Below are 20853 nucleotides of genomic sequence, written 5' to 3' on the forward strand. Positions count from 1 at the left end.
GTGGGGAAAACCTCTCAGTTTTTCCAAGAGCTGTGACTTGTATCGCCTGGTCACCAAAATGTGTGTGCAGACACCTGGGCCCCAGAGCTGAGTCTGAACACGTTGCCTGGAGGCCACAGAGGTTAAAATCAGTGCACAAGGGTGGCTGAATAACTCCACAGGTACCATTTTTATGTGGCCTTTGTGTTCTCCCACTTGTTTGGGCCACCATCTCTGCTATTTCATGTGATAGTCTCTTGCTTTATGATCTTCTAGCTAAATTTCCCCAGGGATACACACGCAAGCCAAACAGAAAGTGAGCCAGGTAAGTTTTCCATGGGCAAAACCAAAAGTTGTGAAATGCTGAGGGAAAACTGTATTGAAGACTCATCCCAGACTGGGAAGAAAACTTTGTCTGGTAACAGCAGCTTGGCTTAGGCAGAGCCTCTGTTTGTGGCAGCTCAAGGAAAACACAAAGGTTTGGGGGTTTTTTTGGTTTTTGTTTGTTTGGGTTTTTTTGTGGCTGAAGGAAAACACAAAGTTTTTGTTGTAATTCTGATTTTGCCTTGGTAAAGGACTTGGTGATCCAGCATAGACAGAGGAGATTTCCTCCCTCTGTTGGATTTGGGCACGGGCTGCTCTTTTATAGAGAGAAGGAAAAAAATGCCAACCTCAGTGTGGTGGGAGCTTGCAGAGGAACTTCCCAGGTCCACCCACAGTGGATGGAAAGGGATGTGCTCCAGTGGCTCTTTTTGGCTGCAAGGTTCTGTGTTTGCTCACAACCTGGCAGGCAGAGTGTCCTCACAAGGATGGACAGCATCCAAACCAGAGGGGGAATATCACAACCCCGACCCCAGTGTCAGAATTCAGCAGTGCTGGAGAGATGTAAGAACAATCAGAGATGTGGGCAGCCTGCATCTATTCCTGGGGAAGGAGAACCAGCAGAGGAGCCAGCTGAAATCCTGCCATCCCATCTGGCAGAAGCTGCAGACCCATCCATGACATTTATGGATATGAAAATTGGGAAGCCACAGCTCCCCACGGCTGGGAAAGGGGTGACCACATCCTGATGTCAAGTGCAGGAGGGTGACACTGGCACGGTCCTGTCGTTCCAGGCTGGATTTTCAGCTTCCAGCAGGTTTAGCTGTTAGTGGTGTGAAGGAGTGCATGTTCCACATGACATTCCCAAGGCTGAGCCTCAGTCTCAGTCTCTGCCACCCCTGATTCTCATTAATTTTTTTTTTAGTTTTTTTTTTTGGCTGCAACCACAGAGCTGAAATATCCTGGGCATGTGTGGGAGCATCTTAATTCCCTGCAGGCCAGGCTAGAACTCACTGCAAGCTGGAGGAGCTCCCAGAGCTCCCATAGGTACCTGCTGCTGCTGCAGAGACTTTGTCCTGCCCCCTTTTTTACTGGTGGTTCAGGCATTTCACATCTGAGAGTCACAGAGCTCCTCCAGCAATGTTTTCACAGATTTCAGATGTACAACTTGAAATGCTTTGGGTCATTTCCTTAGCTGGAGTAATTGCAATATATCCAGTGTTCTCCAAAATGTCCCTCTTCTCCATCCACTGACATTTTGGGGTTTAGGGGTTGTTAGTAATTCTGTGCTTTTTGGTTTTACTCTTTAGCAGCCGATAGATGCCCCAAACACCACATTTTCTTTCAGCTTTACTGCACAGAGATTTATTTGAATTTTTTGGGTATTTTTTTAATAATCCCATTCCATTTTTTGCTCTGGTTCATCCCTTCATTCCTACCATCCCACCTTGCCTGAATAATTTTCATGATCCTGCTGTTTGCTTTGCCTCTCCTGTTTGGGGCATGAGTGCAGAGTGTGTAGCTGTGGTGAGACATGTTTGGATGTTAAAACCTTGGCCCACAGCACTTCAAAGTCTCTGCCTTTATTTTACTTTTCCCTTGGTTGTTTTGCAAGGTGCTGTCTGACACATTGCATGTTCTCATTAGAAGTGTTGGTCACCTGCTTCCTATTCCCACTCCTGCCAGCACTGATCATCCTCCACATCCACACTTGAGCTGTTTTTTTTTTCAAAATCTCATGTATTTGCCTCTGCTTGCAGTTGAAACATCCCTGTTTGGTTCCAAGAGCGTTATCCCTCTATTCCTCCTGTTTGCATTGGAAAGGTGCTTGGATTTTTTGTGCCATTTTCACTGCATTTACCCAGCTGGGATGTAAACTGGGTCTAGGTCTTCCCTTAATCCTAGAATTGCTCCTCTCCACTGACTCTGCTGTAGGGAAAAAGGCTGCTGAAATCCAACCAGGTCCCCACTGCCTTCAGGTTTTGACCTTCACCTCATAAAGTTCAGGTGCCCACAGTAAATCAGCACTTGCACCAACTTCCCTTTATTCTGAAGGGACTTGGTGTCTCCCTGCTCTGTTTGGAACCAGGATTGGTTTGTGCATCTCTCCAGGGAAACTGTGTCCAAGTTAAATCTCAGCTGTGCTTGGTGTTAAATGCAGACAAACTGGCTTCTCTGCACATCCTTTTCCAAAGGGGACGAAGGCTTCCTGCAGCACTGGAGCATCCCTGGCAGGGGGGAAGCTTGGGGGAAGCTGGAAGGGTGCTCATTTAGCCTCTAGGCCTGATTGGCTTTAATTAGCATGAGAAATAACAGTGCAGACTTGACACTCCTGTCAAGGAGCAAAGGAAATAATTCAGTCCTTCAAGACTGGGATAAGTCATTAGGAGATGTCATGACACGGGGCCCAAATAATTGGTGAGATGAGGTTCAGGATGTTAGACTTGCAATTAAAACTTCTGTTTTGCTCTTTTATCTTTCCTTCCCTCTGTGCTGCCTCATATGTCTCTGTCCATCTGTGAACCCTGACTGCTTCTGGGATATTCAATCCCAGGTTTTCCCTGTCACCTTCCTTGCTCTGGGCAGGTGACAAAGCCGTCCAAGCTCCACATCCACTCCTTGATGCCCAGCCCCACTTCCTCCTCCCAGCCTAAATAAGTCTGTGGGAAGCCCATGGGATGTGATGCAGATGGAGATTTTGTGTGTTCTTGTGGTTTGTGAGATTTCATGGAGAGGACTTAAATTGGAGCAGATGAAAGTGTGTGGGTATAACCAGGAATGGGTGGTGGGGATGTGAGAAGTCCCAAATATGGGAATAAGTTGTCTCCTAACAAACTCAGAAAAAAATAGTATTGGAAAACTACTTAGAGTTAGTCTTTTTTGAACTGAATCTCCCACAGGAAAGTCCCATGATTTTTAGCTATTAAAAGCAAAGAGTTTGAAACCCTTCTATTCCAGGAAAGAGCCAGACAAAAACAAGGTGTTTGCAGATGTCAGGATGTTTGTGGTCCTGATTTCAGGCTGTGGGTATCTTTCCCTAGAAGATGGCAGGTGGGTGACTGCCCCATTCCATCCCCTCCAGCCAGCAGCCAGCTGGTGCTGGGAATGTTTGGAGGAGTCCATGTGACAATTCCTAGACTCCTCAAGTTCTGCTTTCAGGCAACCGTGATGGTAAATACAATTTCACAAACTCTCCCATGATCCAAACTGCTGAATAGAAAGCCTGGCTCCTGGCAGGGACTCTCTGAATCATTCCTCTGCCTCCTCTGCTTTCCCTTTTTGGATGGCAATAAAGACTCCTGCCACCACACTGAAGCTTCATTAACCTTTATTAATTTTCTCAGGGTTCTGGGATCAAATTTGTCACCATTTCAACCCTTGGCAGTTCACACTTCTTGAAAAGATGTCTGACTGTTTTGCCTCCTTGGGGGAAAAGATCTTCTGTCTGGTACTTGCTGTTTGGAAACAAATTGGCTGCCAGATCACAGATTACTCGGGCTCAGCTCTGCTCTCTGCTATTCCATGTGACTCCTGCGGAGTCAGCTGAGCTCTCCTAATTTACAGCAGGCACTCCTGGTGGATGGATTTGGTTGTTATTGCTGGGTTGTTTCTCTCTTTGCTAGGAAGGCAATGTGTCAGGGTTACAGCATGTCCAGTAATACAGACAACAGAAATTTTAGTTTTCCCTCCAGCCAACTCAGGGCTGATCCCCACGGGATGAAAATGAAAAGCTGGCAGAGTGTGGGCTCAGAAGGAACAGTTTAATGCCTTTGATTTACTGTGGATGCATTGTTTACCTTCTGAACTCCACACCATGGGCTCCACTGGGACAATTTCACTAGGACACGAGGGTCAGGAGCTTGTCTCTCACTGAGAAGGAAAAGTTCCCAGTTATAGCTGTGTTGGTACTCTGCTGATAACAGACTTACATCTCTCCTTGTTGCTGGTGGCAGGGTAAAGTCTGAGAAGGAGACTTCCTATTGAGGAATCCCTTTCCTTTCCACCTGCCATCACCTGCCTGCTCCACTCAGCGTTTTCTGTCTCCTCTACAGGGCATTTCTAGGCAGGTGCTGGTTGCAAGGCAGAATTTCCCACCAAAACCACCCTGCCAGTTGTCACCATAAATCTCAAAACACCAGTAGGGATGGTGGGATTCCGTGCCAGCACGTCTGAAGAGGATGAATCCTCCACAAGTGCAGCAAGGAGTGCAGACGCCCTAGAAAACCACTGAAATTAATTAAAGACCAGACAGAGGGGATCATACTCTGCATGGTCCCAAACCTCACTCAAAAAGAAGAGGTTGAACCACCAACCAGCCAGAATCTTTCAGGCTTGTTGGTGCTGAAACCTCAGGGAAAACTGATGACCAGGGGTGCTGGGGTTGGAAAGCAGGTGGTCATGTCAGGGGAACGTCGCAGGTTGCTGTTGTTAACGCGTGTAACCTTTGTAGTGAAAGATCTTGCAGAGTGAACCGAGGTGTATTTACATGACCCATTACCTTGCCATAGCCAATGGACGCTATAATTCCAGAAGCCAATCGCTGAGGTCCACAGATAACAGAAAGCGAGAGGACCCTGACGAACTGCAGCACTACGGGTACCCTGCACCTCAAATAGGTAAGCTCTGACCTCCCACAGCGGCCTCTGGAGCTGGGACACTGCTCTGGTCACTGCACTGCCCAGCTGGGCTGGGCTCTCTGACTGTTTCAATGACCCCCACAAACCCCAAAACCATCTCCTTCCCCCAGGTCAGTGTGGGGGACGCTCCCCCCGTGTTGTCACGCGCTGAACCAATGGCCATCGCCCCCTGTGTTCCCATTCCATCACCCCACGGGGTTTTGTGTCGTCACCATCGGCCAGAGAAGGCGAAAAGGGACAGACACAAAGCCCTGGCAAGACCATCCATCCCCCAGAATGTTTTCCCATCACCCCGCCTACCTCTGAGTCGCTGCTTTGTCTGAATTATCCAGTCACATGTGGTTCATGAAGCCAAAGCTGACCTTGGTGCAATGCAGCCCCTTTGCTGATGTCCATGTCATGCCTTCCCATTGGCTGTGAGAGAGGGAGAGCAGGGCTCGGTGGGGACAGAGCAGGATTGGTTTCCTCTGTCCCTGGGTCTTTAGTGCTCTGCAAGGACTTGTCTCCAGTAGGTTCTGCAGCAGGACCTTCCACCCTTCTGCCACAGAAGGGGAATAATGTGTAGTAATATCAGACAGCATGAGCTGGGAAGATGGGGATGAATCCGACCTAAATCTCTGCCAGATCTGATCTACCCCATCCCTGGAAGTGTTCAAGGCCAGACTGGATGGGGGTTTGGGCAACCTGATCTAGTTGAAGGTGTCCCTGCCCATCGCAGGGGTGTTGGAAGTAGATGATCCTTAAGGTTCCTTCCCACCCAAACCATCCTGTGATTCTGTGATTCAGTCTGGAAAGGTTTTTTGCTCTCCCTTGATGCCTGCGTGTCATGGCAGGGCCTCAACACATCAGGGGTCTCAGGCAAAGCACAATGTGCTGAACCTGGCCACAGGTTAAAAATCACTGCCCAGTGACCATGCCAGCTTTTTGTGCTCTAGAAAGGTTTCAAAGAGGTGATTTGATTAGAAGTGAGAGAGGGTCATATTCTGGTGTTGGTTACCTGTGCTCCACCCAGCCCAGGAGGACTTTGCCACTGTGCAGAATCAGGAGTCTGTGTGGTGTGGAGTAGCTGGGGGTGACTTGTTGGGGTTGTGGTTTTCAACACCAATCAGGGGTCAGCCTCAATTTCCTCTCTATCCTCTACACAGCCTCTGCTCCCTCCACTGAGAGCAGCTTCCCTGCCTGCAGGATGGATCCCTGGACTCTGGTAAAACCTGCAGGAGAGGGAGGACTTTTGTGTTACAACATGGAAAAGCTGAGCTTAATCTCTCTGTCCAAATGCAGAGGAAAGGAAGGCTCTTAAGGGCAGGCCCCTGTTGTTCCTACTCTGCCTGGTCCCAGGTGCTTCCCCAGAGCTCCTGCTCCAGCCTGTAACTCAGCCATCAGGTTTATAGTTTGGCCTTTCTTCCTGCCGTGCAGCTGGGTGCTGGAGCTGGGCTCAGTGACATCTCTGTCACCTCCCTGCCATTGTGGCCACTGCTGTAGCATGGCTGGCTTGGGCTGTGGCATCCCTGAGGGCAGCGTGGGCTGGGAGATGTGCATTGTCCTGCTGCAAGCTTCCCACATCCCTGTCGCTGTCCCAGGTTGGAAGGAAATCAGGATGGAGATGTGGACACAGAGGGTACAGTTCACAAAGGGATTAGAGGGAATTTTTAGCTGAGGATGCAGAAGCAAAGCCCACAACTACCCTTTGGGCACAGCTTGCAAGGAATAAGACATTTCACAACTGCTCAAGACCTGGAAAAAGATGAAATACAAAAATCAGCTGATGCCATCCAGAAGAATGTGGATGAGGGGACAGCCTTGCCCAGCTGAAGAGCAGCATTTTCTCCTGCCAGCCTTTCACATCCCTGGTGCCCAGGCTGTGGCAGGGCTGTGCTCTCAGCCAGGGTGCTGCTGGCTGCCCAAGTGCCTCTCCCAGCAACAGCACAGGAGCCAGATCCAGCCCAGCAGGTCCCTGGCATGGACTCTCCTGGCTCAGGAGGACTCTGCCAGCAGCAGGATGTGAGCAGAGAAGCACACGGGGAGATGTCAGACTGACAGACCCCCAAAGTGAAAGGGCTCCTGGCAGAGGGAAGGCAGGAATGTGCTGCTCCATTAGTGCTGAGGGAAGAAGAGTCATGGAGCAGCTGCAGGCACTGATGGGGACATTGCAGCCAGGAGCTGGAATGATCCTGGGTTGCAGTGCCAAATCCCCATGAATTAACACCCGGAGTCTCTCATTCTGCAGCACCTGCTGGACCCTCTCCATCTGCTGCACCTGGATCTGTGGGAGCAGCAAGGGCCATCTTCCCGCTTCAAGTGGGGTAGAGAGCCCTGAAAAATTCTTTGGGACATTCCTGTTAATCCCCAAGCTACTCTGGGGCATCACAGAACTAATCAGAAGTCAGATATGCTGAGATAGCTGCCTGCAGGCTCTGGTGAGGATGCAGAGCAGGGCTTGGCCCCTTCTCCTCTGGGGATAAAAAAAAATTTGGCTGGAGCCACTCTGCTATGAGCACAGGTGGAAGGACTTCAGGGTGTTCAGCCTGGAGAAGCAAAGGCTCTGGGAGGACTTAGAGCCTCTTCCCGTGCCTAAAGATTCTCCAAGAGAACTGGAGAGGGACTTAGGACAGGGGCATGGAGTGGCAGGACAAGGGGCAATAGATTTAACCTGAAGGAGGGTAGATTCAAATTCAATATTAGAACAAAAATCTTCATTATGAGGCTGGTGAGACCCTGGCAGAGGTTGTCCAGAGAAGCTACGGATGCCCAATCCCTGGAAGTGTCCAAGGCCAGGTTGGATGGGGTTTGGAGAAACCTGGGATAGTGGGTGGTGTCCTTGCCTGTGGCTGGGGGTTGAAACAAGTTATCTTTAAGGTTCCTTCCAGCCCAAACAATTCCATGATTCTATAATCTCTGGCAGGTTGAATTACAAAACAGCACTGAGCTGGACTAGGCAGCTTTCAAACCCAATGAGCATGGTAAACATCTTGCCATTATATCTAAATCCAGAGTCAGAATCCACTTCTGGGATGAATAATTGCAATATACTTCACTCAGTAATTTGCATTTGCTGCCATTTGACCCACAGGAGTGCAGAAATTCTTCTCACTCATAGTTTTGATGATGGGAACTATTGTGTTTCTCTCAAGTAGAGAGTGAATTTGTCTCATGCCTGAGAGTGTCTCAGAACTGGGTCTTGCTTGGTTTGAAAATTAGTTAAATTTGTGCAAGGCTTGAGACAAGGCTGGATGTAATGTCCCAGTGGACTGAGATGAATTGCTTGGTTCAGAATGACACCAAGCCCGAGGGAGTCACCAGCACTTAGAAAATAAACTGTATTATGGCTTTAAGAGCCAGGGATTCGTGCAGTGTGAGGGACGATAACTGGGGAGATTTACCTCTAAGCACAGATATTTCTGCTGTGAAAGGGCAAAAGCCAGAAATAATAAAGAGGAAAGAGGCAGGAGAGGTGGGGTTTGGTTCAGAGATGCCATTCATTCATCCAGTGACACAGGAGCTCTTCTGAATATGAAGATTGCAAAACCCCAGCCAGGTCCGAGGGGGAGGTTGGTGGCATGGTGGGCTCTTCCCACCACGAGCTGCTGATGGAGGAGGCTCCTGTGTCTCTGTAGGCTTCCCCTGTCCCACTTCTGGCCTCCCAGAATGATTTTGGGACCCAAACTTGGAGTGTTTAACTACCAAAATCCCCAGCTGCCTGCCCCTGAGGGACTGGGTGCAGAACTGGGGAGGTTGCTCAAAGTGGATGGAGAAATGCAAAGGCACCAGCAGTTCATGGAGCATCCAAGCAGGCAAGGGAGCAAGAATGGTTGGGATCTGTGGGCCTGAGAGGGATCTGCTGGAGTCTGGGATACTCTGGATGGCAAATGATGAAGTGATGGTACCATAAATGTAATTTGCTGGAGGTGAGCTTGGAGCATGGCAGGACTCTGGCTCTGGAAAGGCAGGAAAATTGCCATGGAAATGCAGATCTCTCTCTAGCAGATCTGATACTTGTGAAACGGGACGTGAGACTGATGTTTTCCTGGAGCCCCAAAGCCTTGAAACACACAATGTCTCCTACACATCTCAGGGAAAGACCAGTGGTCCATAACTTTCATCTAACTGGGACCAAGTGGGCAGAATAATGAAATAAATCACAAAAGGAAACAAAGGATTTTGAGCAACTTTGGCTTAATGAACAACAGCAGTTGCATCTCATGATAATCATTGCAATGGCACAGATGAGGTGGGGAAAGATTGATCCTCACCTCCATCTCTTTCTGTGTCCAGACAATAAATGAAGAAGTAAAATCCTGTCAATTTTACAGCAAAGACGGGTCTTCCTCTACACTTATCAACACATATTAATTCAACAGGCTCCAATCAGTGGGTGTATTTTTAATTCCCAGCTGCTGGAATGACAGGAGACATTCAAAGCAGATGTGCTGAAAAGCATGACACAAACCAAACAACACAGATAACTACTAAAAAAATCCCAAAGAGCAGATTGATGAGAGCCACAAATGCTTGAAATTTCATTGCATGTGGAAAAGAGTAGTAAATAAATATAAATAAATAAACAGATAAACAAATAAATAAATAAACTGCCTTGAGGAAAAGCCCAGACATGAACAGTTTTAAGCAATATTGGGAAATTTGGTAGTCACCAACCTTTATAGTCCCCACCACAGTTCCTGCTCTAACATTTTCATGCAGCTGGTTTACAACCCTCACTGAGATCTCCAGCTGCAGAGCCTCTTTCCTTCTCCACATTGAAGCCAGACAGTTTAATACAGAGTCCTCTGCCCAGCTTTTTCAGGGAATGGGGTGGTGGTGTGGGGTAGCACATCCAAGATCCCTGGATGACCCTTGGAGTCATATTTACCAGTGCTGTGATCCTTCATATCACCCACAGTTTGCCAAATGCATCCTTTTAGGATGAGGCACGAAGCATTCTGAGATTCTGAAGAATTTGTCATGAGAAGGGGTTGCCCCTCTGTTATGCTGGTATTTATATTTTGCCATATGCCTGTGTTCTATACATACCAAATGCTACATTCCAGGTTTATTATGTGCAATATTAGCAATCCATGAAAAATTCAAAAACCCAAACAATGCATGGCTTGATTAAAGAGAACAGAGCCAGCTTTTGTTTCCATGTGGGGAAGAAAATAATTTTTCTTCAAGGGGTAGAATATTTGCTATGAAAACTAATAGAAAACCATCCTTTCCCCGCTCATTTCACACTTAGGGTGACTTATTTGGAGGCTGTGGCTGCTGAAACAGCCCCAGCAGGAATATTAGTGACAAAGGGAATACATCTCAATGCTTTTCTCTCCCATCAATGGGATATTTTTAGTTGCTTTGCCAATGCTGCCCCATCAGATTAGCAGTTGATAGGGACTGTGTGGTGCCCTGGAAAAGTCATCCTTGTTCCATGTCATGCGCTCACAGCAGATCTCCAAGGTAGAGGAGATGCCAAGAAAACTTTCTGGGTTTTCATCAGCTGACCCTTCTTAGGCACCATCACTTTCTACTTTGTCAGCTCCTCCTCTGCCCGTCTGCAGTGGCAGGGGCTGTGAGAAGGCAGGAAAAGGGGTTGAACACTTAAAAGTGAACAATTTATGGATACATTTAATCTGTCTAATCCCTGTTGGTACAATCTCTAAATGGAGTTTCCCTATCCCAGCTCACAAGGTTCTGGAGTGGCTACGCCACCTTCAGAGGTGGAGTTTGCCCTTCCCAATGACCCGATGCTTCCATAGCATCCTTTTCCTTTTTTTCTTTTTTCATAATGTGTGCATCCTACAGCTCTACACAATACCCAAAAAAAACCCTTTAGCCCATTCTAAATCTCACATTTCCTCCCCAGTGCCCTCACACCCTCCCACCCATCTTTCACCCCACCTGCAGGACACATTGCAGCCTCACAGATCTCACAGCCGGCCCAGCGCAACTTGGAAACTTCTTCCCCGGAGATGCAAGGATGCCACATCCTCACCTTGTGTTCCAACCCCCCACAGGTGACCCTGCAGCAGAGGAGTGGTCCCCGTGGAGCGTGTGCTCGACCACGTGTGGGGAGGGCTGGCAGACCAGGACCAGGTTCTGCGTTTCGTCTTCCTACAGCACCCAGTGCAGTGGCCCTCTCCGGGAGCAGAGACAGTGCAACAACTCTGCCGTGTGCCCAGGTACTGGTGGCCAGCAGGGGAGGGAGACTGGCTACCTGTGGTGTCTCCACTGTGATATTTCAGGGAGGCCCTGGTACAGGTTGCCCAGAGCAACGTGGCTTTTTCATCCCTGGAAGTGTCCGAGGCCAGCTTGGATGGGGTTTGGAAGAGCATGGGATAGTGGGAAGTGGTTGGAATTAGATGATCTTTCAGTTCCTTTCCAAACCATTCTGTGATTCTATAATTTGTTCCTTATTTCTTTTGTTCCTTATTCCTTCTCTTTGTGCCTTAAGGCCTCATACAGAGACTCTTGCTAGACCAAGCACCACAAGATGGGCACTTGCTTTGCATGGTGTGGACAATTCCATGCTGTCTAAAGTCCATGAACTCAGTACACCTGCAGACAGGTGCCCTTGGGGGTGTTTCCAGGTCGGGAACAATTTTGGTGAAAAAATACATTCTGAGGAGGCTGGAGCCTACAAGAAAGACGGAGAGGGATTTTTTACAAGAACACAGAGTGACAGGACAAGGGGGAATGGCTTCAGATTGGAAGGGAATAGGTTTAGATTGAATATTAGGAAAAAATCCTTCCCTGTGAGGGAGATGAGGTCCTGACACAGGGTGTGCAGAGAAGCTGTGGCTGCCCCATCCCTGGAAGCGTCCAAGGCCAGTTTGGATGGGGCTTGGAGCAGCCTGGGATAGTGGAAGGTGTCCCTGCCCATGGCAGGGGATTTGGAAGGAGATGATTTTTGAGGTCACCTCCAACCCAAACCATTCTGTGTTTCTATGATTATTTTGAAGAATTTTGCTGTTAAACTGAGCATGTTATTCATTTCTCCTGACCAGCAACATCATTGCTCAGAAACAATTCTATGATGGTGAAACCACCATCCATGGTGAAATCACCATCAGTGTTCTTTCCTGTGTTTCCTCCTCTAGTTATCTCTTATCATGCAAGATGCCTGGTGAGAATTAGTTTTTAACCCCCTTTCCTGACACTGGAGCACCAGTCACTGTTAAAAACTGATGAAGGACTGGAAAAGTCCCTGTTTATTTGTTTTTCTTCTTTTTTCTGAAGGATTATTGATTTGGCATTAGCTTCTCTGGTAAAGCTGGAAGGGATGAAGTCCCTTTAAAGAGATCAGTGCATTCTTATAACATTTGGCCTCTGGAGATTATAGTGACTAAAATTCCATAAATAACTTGGCCAGATTAGATTAGATTAGATTGGAGAAGATTAGATTAATATAGATTAGAAGGCTAATTAGATTAGATTAAAATCAATTAGATGTCTGATTCCAGGAGCTACCAGTGATGTCTTGAGCACTGTTGGAGGATGTTGCCCCTTCCATTTTACCCTTCCAAGTCTCCCTAACTTTGCTCTGAGGTGTTACTGACCCATGATAATAATCAGTAGACAGATTGCAGCTTTTCTGAAAGCCTTAAAATGTTGTAGTCTTGGAGGATTCAATGAGAAAATGTTGGGAGGGAGGAAAAAAAGGGCAGGAAGTGACAAAATTATGGTAATGATGCTTCCCTAAGGGTAGTGGGGTTTTATTTCTTTCTAGCTAGATCCATCTTTTGCTTTAAAAATGTCCTGTTGGCTCAAAAATCTGAAAAATTAAGGTCAGCTAAATATGCATTTTGGTTTATTTCAAAGACTGGAAAGCAGCAGACACTTGGTGTTGATAGCAAAGCAGAAAAATTACTTGATGTTCCTCTTGCACATTTTGGGTTGGTTTGTTCTCCAGCTTCCCACACGCTGCTCATTCCGGGTGGGAAGAAGCTGTGCCCTGTGGGCTCCCTCACTTCCTCAGGCCTCCTGTGGAAAAGAAAAGTCACTTCTTCTGCTTCCCTTGCAGTGCATGGCACCTGGGACGAGTGGTCTCCATGGAGCCTGTGCTCTTCCACTTGTGGGAGAGGCTACAGGGATCGGACCCGCACCTGCAAACCCCCCCAGTTCGGTGGGAACCCCTGCGAGGGCCCGGAGAAGCAAACCAAGTTCTGCAACATCGCTCTCTGCCCAGGTAGGGACAGTTACAGATCTGAAACTTCCCCTCCAGCAGGTCTGCCCAGCTCAGCTTCCCTCACATGGCTCATCAAGGTCTTTGGCTGACTCCAGTGGAATTCTGAACTGCCCCAAGGAGGATCCTGAGGAAAGGATTCATGAAAGAAGCAGCCCAGAGGTGCTTTGTGGGGTTGTTCAGCTCAGAGATGTCTCAGATTCAGGTTTGCCCTGTGTGATCTCTTGCAGAGGACACCTTACATGGGTTGGATCTGGCTGCCACTCCTATTTCCAAGACCATCTTAATCTTCTCACCTGTACTCCCCACTGAATGGTTTAAAGTTATTTTGCCTGAGTGGGTTTGTTGTACTGAAATTAATTAATAGTTTTATTTGTCTGTGCATTAATTCAACATAGATGCAAGTTTTCTCTGTGGCTGATCCTGCTCTAGGTGGTGAGATAAACTAAGAGACTCCTAATGGCCTCCCATGCCAAATTTAATCTTTTTCTCTTTTCCCTGCCCTGAATTTCACTTCCAAATGCCTCTCCTCAAGTTTTGCTTTGAAACATCAGAAAGAACCTCAAGGTGAAATTACTTTTACCACCTGGAAATCCTCTTATGCTCCAGAGGCTTCTTTCCTCTGACAGGCCCTGGGTTTACAGCAGAGTCCCCCTTAATTTAACTCTGGGTATACTGGTGAACACAATCTGTACACAAGCCAGCTCCCCAAAACTCCCTCCCTATCCCTGGATAATGTCAACTGACATTTTTCCAGTTTAATGAGAATCATTATGAGACATTATTATGTCCCTGGAGGAGGAGAGGGATTGTGGGAGGGATGAGAACTTTGTGAAAACAGTAAGAAGCCTCCTGGCATTTCCCATCGAGTTTTCACTCCAAGTAACTATCCTTGGATATTTGGCCGCTGTCCAGAAGACTCTACTTGGAATAAGAACCTCCCAGACACCAAATTGACTCTGTCATAAAAAGACAAATTTAAGAAGTCAGAACTGGCATTGCTTGGGCAATAAAGCATACCCTGAGTTAACATTGATCCATAATTAATTTAAATACAAATAAATACGTGCCTAAAACAGCAGTGGAAAAGACAAGCAGCCCGACTGCAAGGCTTCAGCTCTAATTAGTGCCACAAAGGCAATCAGCGGCTTGGCAGCGCCAAATGAGAGCGGCGTTGGGGGAATCATTGAAGCACAACAATGGGTGTTTGACACCCCAGACACTCTCAGTGTTTATTACCGCCCTGCTCCGAGGATTTATGGCTAAAGCTGATAAAAATGCTCTGCTGCAGGGACAACAGGCCCTTTGTCCCTCCTGAGATGTGGAGGAACAGGCTAGGCCTCACGTCCTAGGCCACAGGCTAGGCCCCAAGTCCTTGGAAAAGGGAAAAAGGAGGAAAACAATGCCTTCACCACACAATGAACATTTCTGAGAGACTCCCACTGTGGTGTGACCATGGCACCAAGCACTCCTTGGCAGTGGCTGTGGTGGGAACCCCTCAGCATCCTGACCAAGAAGCATCTTTGCATCACTACAAGGTGGCTGGAGGGGCAGCACAGCCACCTTTGTTTCTCCTTTTTAAAAAATGTTTCTGAACTTAGAGCCTGTGAATAACTATGAGGAAATTACCTGCTCCAAATTCCCCACTGAACAACCAAATTATGGATTTGGCTCCTTTATTTTGCCATCTCCAAATGCTTGCACTCCTGATAAGCTGCCAATCACCAGCAGCAGGGAGGGTGTTGGGAAAATTCAACCTTTTTTTGATAAATGTAGTTTTTTTGGTAAATGTCACATTTAATGTGGTGAATGCAGTCTCACTTTTCCAACACGGGGAAATGTTAAATGAGGGGCAGACACCATCATTATTAGGAAGAAATTTGTCCCTGTGGGGGTGAAAATTCAGGCCAGAAAAGCTGTGTCTGTCCCATCCCTGGAATTGTCCAAGGCCAGGATGGACAGGGCTTGGAGCAGCCTGGAATAGTGGAAGGTGTCCTTGCCCATGGCAGGGGAGTAGAATTAAATGATCTTCACCTTTCCAACCCAAACCATCCTGTGATTCCATGATTTTATGATCAGTCTATGGAAACTTAGCAGCACAGCCTTCAGTCAGAAAGCCACACTAATTTATACCTGGTAGGAACTACTTTGTGGAGTTTTGGATCATTTCCAAAGAATAATCACCTGTCAAACACTGTGTTTCACATTTTCCCTTGTTGGGATTGATAGGCACTGGCACAAAGCCTTGAATTTATGCACAATAAAAACATAAATGGTTGTATTGTTGAAAACAAGCACCTTTTGGAGGTGCCTTTATGCCTGCTTGATTTTGCACACCTTGTGGTTCTCTTTCAGTTAACAGTTGTTCATTTGGATGCTTTTAACATTTTTTTAACTGAGTTTGCAAAAAAAATCTTCTCAATTGCAATGGGGATTACACAGGGCTGATCAATTCCTTGCAGATTACACAGGGGACCAGTTGGAATTTATTTTTCTTGGACAGACAAGCAAAGGCAAAAAAAAAAAAAGAGATGCAATGTGTTTTGAGTCAGAATTCAGACTTTTCAGAGATTCAGGTTGTTTTTCCCGAGTGATATCTAGCAGCTAATTAGATCTAAACAGAGCATGATGACCACTGTTAATGAGAAAAATGCTCCAGGAAGAGCAGACTGGGTGATGGATCTGTTGATGAGGGACCAATTAGGATGTAGCCACCACACTGGGGAATGCACCAGTCCATACCATGATAATAAGATGTATTCCTGTTTCTCTCCAACCCCGTCCCTATCATAATCTCCCTTGTCCCTCCCTCTTCTATTTAATTTTCAAAGACACTGCTGGGTGAACATCTCCAGCCTGTCAGAGTTAATTCAGCTGTGAGAGAAGTACATTGACCACACACGCTCGCCCTGTTCCCAGTCCTCTCTTGGAGCTCCCACATTTCCCAGCCATGGAATGGTGGATTCCTGTCAATAACACTGTGATTCGAGTTTCTGGCTGTGCTTAAATAAGAAACAGAGCATTTGCATGCTCGAGAAAGTTCACTTTCCACAGATTCATGCACTGCTTTGCTGAAAAATGGGTCCCTCAAAAAAGTGCTGATGGCCCCAAATGGGAAATGTCACAGTAATGTAGTGATCCCTTCAAAGTGTTCAGTGAAAACATGAGCCATGACCTCTGGTGTGGTGTTGTGTTGTGATTGGCAATGTTATTTGTTTGGACTTTTATGCCAGAATGTGGAATATCAACAATTTCAACCTTTATGGCATTATGCAGAGTGTGGAACATAAAAATTAAAATGTTACCACACATTAAAATGTTACTTGCACCCTATGGGACTGTTGGAGGCTTCATAGGGTCCCAAAAATCCCTGTTGCCACAGTTGTCCAAACTTTTTTTGATAATCTCTGCCCCCTTTCAAGCTCTGGGGCTCTGGTTTGATCTCCCCACCTCGGTCCCTGGTAGGCAAAGGCTGGCAGCTCTCACCCCACGCCTCTTCCCAGAGGGAAAGGTGTTCACATTCCGCTCGTTTTCTTTCTTTGGGCCACTCAGTGGACGGCAACTGGAACGAGTGGTCGAGCTGGAGCTCGTGCTCCGCCTCCTGCTCCAACGGGACCCAGCAGCGGACGCGGGAGTGCAACGGGCCCTCCTACGGCGGAGCTGAGTGCCAGGGACACTGGGTGGAGACCCGGGACTGCTTCCTGCGCCAGTGCCCAGGTCGGTGACAATGCCTTCTTCTTTCTCTTGGCCCATCTTCCTCTGCAATACCAGTAAAATGTTTGTTTGGGGAAGACTTGTGTCCTTTCCGGTGCATCCAGATCATTCCAACAGACCATAGCTGTTGGTTTTTGGTTTCTCTTTTGTTTTTTTTGTTAAGGTTGGGATTGAAAGTGTTCGAGACAGTATTTTGTGTTCAGGTTTAAATGTTTATTATTTATTATCTATATTACAGTCTTACAAATTGTGAGTTTTACAGCATTTTACTAACTAGCTATAAAATGGTTAACTATCTTTTTCTAGAAGGTTTTTTTAAAGTTAAACTATCTAATTAAGAAATTATACTTAAATTATTTTCACTTTTAACCAATAATTAATTCCTTGAAGTCCGCAATGTGGACTTTTCTAACTAATTATAAAATACCACCCAAACCTATGAAGAAGAAGGTGAAGAAGAAGGATTAGCTACTGTTCTAAAGCAGGAATCTGTGTCCCTCAACACAAAAAACTCAAAACTCTTAGTATCCAAAGTTCCAACATATGCCAGACAAAACCCACCAGTGGCAAATGTTTCAGGAGAACACAGAGAGGTGAGTGATTGCCCACAAGGAATTTGTCTTTCTAACCCTAGATATCAGCTTTTCAGCATGATCTTAAAAAACTCCCATGAAAATATCAATGAAGCCCTTCCCTTGGCTTCACAGGGCTTCAGCTTCCCTCCTCTTTTTGTTTTGTTCCTCTCCTCCCACCATTTCAACATTCCCAGTCATATTTCAGGCATTGTATCTCAGCTTTAAACTTTATCAGTGAGAAGGTCTGTCACAATAAAGGTCTGTCACAATAAAGCCTTTGTTCATGCCTGTGTAAGATTTGTCGCTTACTTCACTCACCTGTGACTTAATAATAATGACAGCAATAACAGTAATAATAATAATAACAGTAATAATAAGAATTCCTACTGGAATTTATCCTGGTCTACCTATTTCTTTAGGGGATCCCTTTACACTGTGGTAACATCATTATCTGCAGTATTTAACAGAGGTGTTGGATTTTCCTACATGGTCTTGAGTTGGTTTTGATGTTTAGGAATCTCACTCTTTCCTTGCAATTTAGGGACATCTTTAAAGACAAAAAGGGGCTTCAGAACCCCTTTTAAGACAACCTTGTCTCACTGATTTCAGAGTTATCTGCCAAAGCAACTCAGGTCATACTTTCCACTGCACAAAATATCACTAAATAAAGCAGCAGGATTTGGTGCTGCCTCTCTTTGGTAATTTTTGTCTACTTCTTGGAGCAGGCATGGCTCTCCCACCCTCCCAAAAGGAATTATTCAACCCAAGATGATGTGGTAATTCAAAATTAAAGCCCAAGTAGTGAAGAGCACACTTAGGCCCTGCTCTAGTTCTGTCACTGAGTTGTTGTGGTACAGCAGAGGAGAATGTTTCCCTACCTTGCAGGCTTGTTGTGAGGGCTAATTAACATTTTTATGGTGCTTTGATAAATGCCATTGTTAATGTAAAAGAAGCAGAATTTTGATAAATGTCATTGTTAACATAAAAGAACTCACATTTCTACTGGATCTGGAAAGATGCTGGGAGAAGATACAATGGAATGAGACAACATCCCAAACCTTTTTCCAAGGCACATGAAGCATCAGTGCAATGGAAACAGTTGGAGGGAGCTTTATTTGAGGTCTCTTCTTGGTTTTTTGCCCAAGGGCTCTGCTGATCTCTCTAAATCCCTGATCCAGACCTTCTAACCACCCTTGGACTGATGGGATGGGAATGGGAACACTCTGACTTAATGTCTGTTAAGGATTAAATCAAGATCCAAAGCAGGAGACCTCCCTTCCTACCAAATCCTGCCCTACTCACTCTATGTTCCTCTGCTCACCTTTGGATCTTGATCCCTTCTGTTGCAGATGATGTCTGGGACATAACAGGCTGTTTGTCCTCTTTATCCTCCTTTCTTTTTGTGTTTCCAGTGGATGGGAAGTGGCAGGCCTGGGGAGTGTGGGGCAGCTGCACTGCCACGTGTGGAGGTGGCACTCAGAGACGTGACCGGGTGTGCTACGGCCCCTTCTTCGGTGGAGAGACTTGCCAGGGCCCCAAGGAGGAGTACAAGCAGTGCAATGACAGAAAATGTCCTGGTATGTACCCCAGACCCCTCATGCTTTCCTTTGAATGAGGCAGAATTTTGAAATTTTGGATTTTGGGAATGGCTTCCTTATCCTTTGTCAGAGATCTGAACACTATGCAGGGTTGTAATCTAATAAAATCCTACCCATGATCCAGGCATAAGGTACAAGGTCTTGATTTAACTGTTGCAGAATCCACTGCAACCATGTTGGTTTCAGTGAATATTTGGTCAATCTCACCAGCCCTGCCTTGGTGGTTTCATCTTTTCATTGCCACAGAGTTACAAGAGGAAAAGAGACACTGTTTGGTAGCAAAAACTGGTATCAGAGTCTCAAATCTATGAAGTTGTTGAGTGCTGAGAATGTTGCACAGGTTTCCCACCCTTTCCCTCTGGGAAGCCTGCACACCACTAGAAAGATTTTTAAGGAAATGATGTGTCTGCATCTGCCAGAGCTTTACCCAAACCTTACCCTCCTGCAGAGTGTAAAAGCTGAATGGAGGGTGAGTGAGCTGTAGGGCAGATAAAACCTGGGTTTGGATGTGAAAAATAAGCTGATGTGAACACTTCCAAGTGGGAATGTTTCTGTCTGCCTCTCAGACTATACAGAGACTGAAAAAAAAGGCTGTTCACCATTTCTGCTTTCTTCCTCAGTCTGAGTTGAAGGGCCTGGTGAAATTGCTGGTGAGGAATCAATGCCCTTTGTGATGTTTGCAGTCAGATTGCATCGATTGTAACAGGCCATGAGCTCTGACTGAAAGGGTAATTAATTGTCAGAGCAGCTCAGTGAGAGACAGGAGAGATTCTCATGGCAGTATCCCAGCATTCCTACTGGAAGGGGGCATCTCCCTAAAGGACAGGAGGCAGCAGTTTTGATGCAGGAGTACCTGGGGGCAGATCTGCCACGTGGAGGCCAAGCCAACCCCTCAGACTCCCTCACAAAGTGCTGAAGACAAAGAGATGAAAGCCAAAGGACTTCAGCATGGAAGTTGCAGCACGTTCAGCTCGGAGATGACAGAGAAAGAGGCTGTGTGACAGCCTCGTCACTCTTTCCAGCTATGCTCTTAATGAAAGGCATCACCTCTCCTTACAAGCTGTGCCTCTCAATTAGCAGTGGCGTGTGAGAATCTCTTCTAACTCTGCCACAAAGCTCTCCCTCGCCACAGAAAATCTTAGCACCGGGTTGTCTGGTGGTGTCTACAGAGTAAGGCAGATTTAGTTCAGCTTCAGTGTGTGCCAGCTGGGGCCCTGGCAGAACAAGCCCAATCTTTTCTTCTCTTTCCGCAGGGGTTGATGCCTGTGCAGTGCTCAAAAGGAAAAGGCAAGTCTCAGGCACTGGGGCCTGCCAGGGTTCACAGCCAGAAGGGTCTCGCTGCAGTTGTTAATTTGCAAGGGAAGGAAAAGGTGGGGAAACATCAGAGGCTAAAAATAAACCCGCTCAATTTGTTCTCCAGAAAGTATCACATGTTGGCGTGATTCGATTTGAGCAGAAGAATTGAACTTAATTGGGTTAGTTATTAAAATCTCCCAGTGCAAATAGGTTACTCTGGTAAAAGGGATTTTGTTGTGAAGCAACATCAAAAAGAAAAAAAAAGAAGAAAAAAGGAAAGGATTCTCTCCTGGTCTGGGAATTGCTCCTGTGCTCACTGGCAAGACATTCCAATCAGTGTATTTTTAAAGAGCATCTCTGATCCACAGCATCCCTCAGTGGTCCCCAGGGACACTGCAGGGGTGAGGAGACCAGCAAGTTTTGACAGGCCAGCGGGGGAGAAAGGGGAGGAGAGATGTGAGCATTCTCCCTCTCTGCTTTTTCCTGTGCTCTGCTGCTTTGTAGCCGAGGGTGCTGGAAGCTTCCACACCCTAGAACTCTCCTGTGAACCTGGGACAATC

At 46.6% G+C, this 20853-nt stretch overlaps 1 protein-coding gene and 1 long non-coding RNA gene across 17 annotated transcripts in view; one reads left to right on the forward strand and one right to left on the reverse strand.

Moving 5' to 3' along the window:
• ADGRB1 (adhesion G protein-coupled receptor B1) overlaps positions 1-20853 on the forward strand; it is a 282418-nt gene that overhangs the window by 125678 nt on the left and 135887 nt on the right. For 13 of the 16 annotated variants that reach the window (XM_064399042.1, XM_064399077.1, XM_064399091.1 and 10 more), the window contains 5 exons: positions 4809-4916; positions 10943-11107; positions 12949-13112; positions 16653-16827; positions 18812-18976. In XM_064399042.1, coding sequence (XP_064255112.1) covers positions 4809-4916; positions 10943-11107; positions 12949-13112; positions 16653-16827; positions 18812-18976 — 777 coding nt within the window. Of the gene's footprint in view, positions 1-4808; positions 4917-10942; positions 11108-12948; positions 13114-16652; positions 16828-18811; positions 18977-20853 lie in introns of all 16 variants that reach the window. The other 3 variants (XM_064399067.1, XM_064399149.1, XM_064399157.1) reach the window with 2 other exon arrangements.
• Positions 3344-14835, reverse strand: LOC135286162 (uncharacterized). Its single transcript, XR_010350633.1, has 4 exons — positions 14740-14835; positions 5238-5351; positions 4098-4170; positions 3344-3919 (listed from the first exon to the last, which is right to left on the reverse strand). It is a non-coding gene; the product is annotated as an uncharacterized LOC135286162 (long non-coding RNA).

Source organism: Passer domesticus, chromosome 1, assembly GCF_036417665.1.
Source record: "Passer domesticus isolate bPasDom1 chromosome 1, bPasDom1.hap1, whole genome shotgun sequence".
In the NCBI taxonomy this organism is placed as follows: domain Eukaryota; kingdom Metazoa; phylum Chordata; class Aves; order Passeriformes; family Passeridae; genus Passer; species Passer domesticus.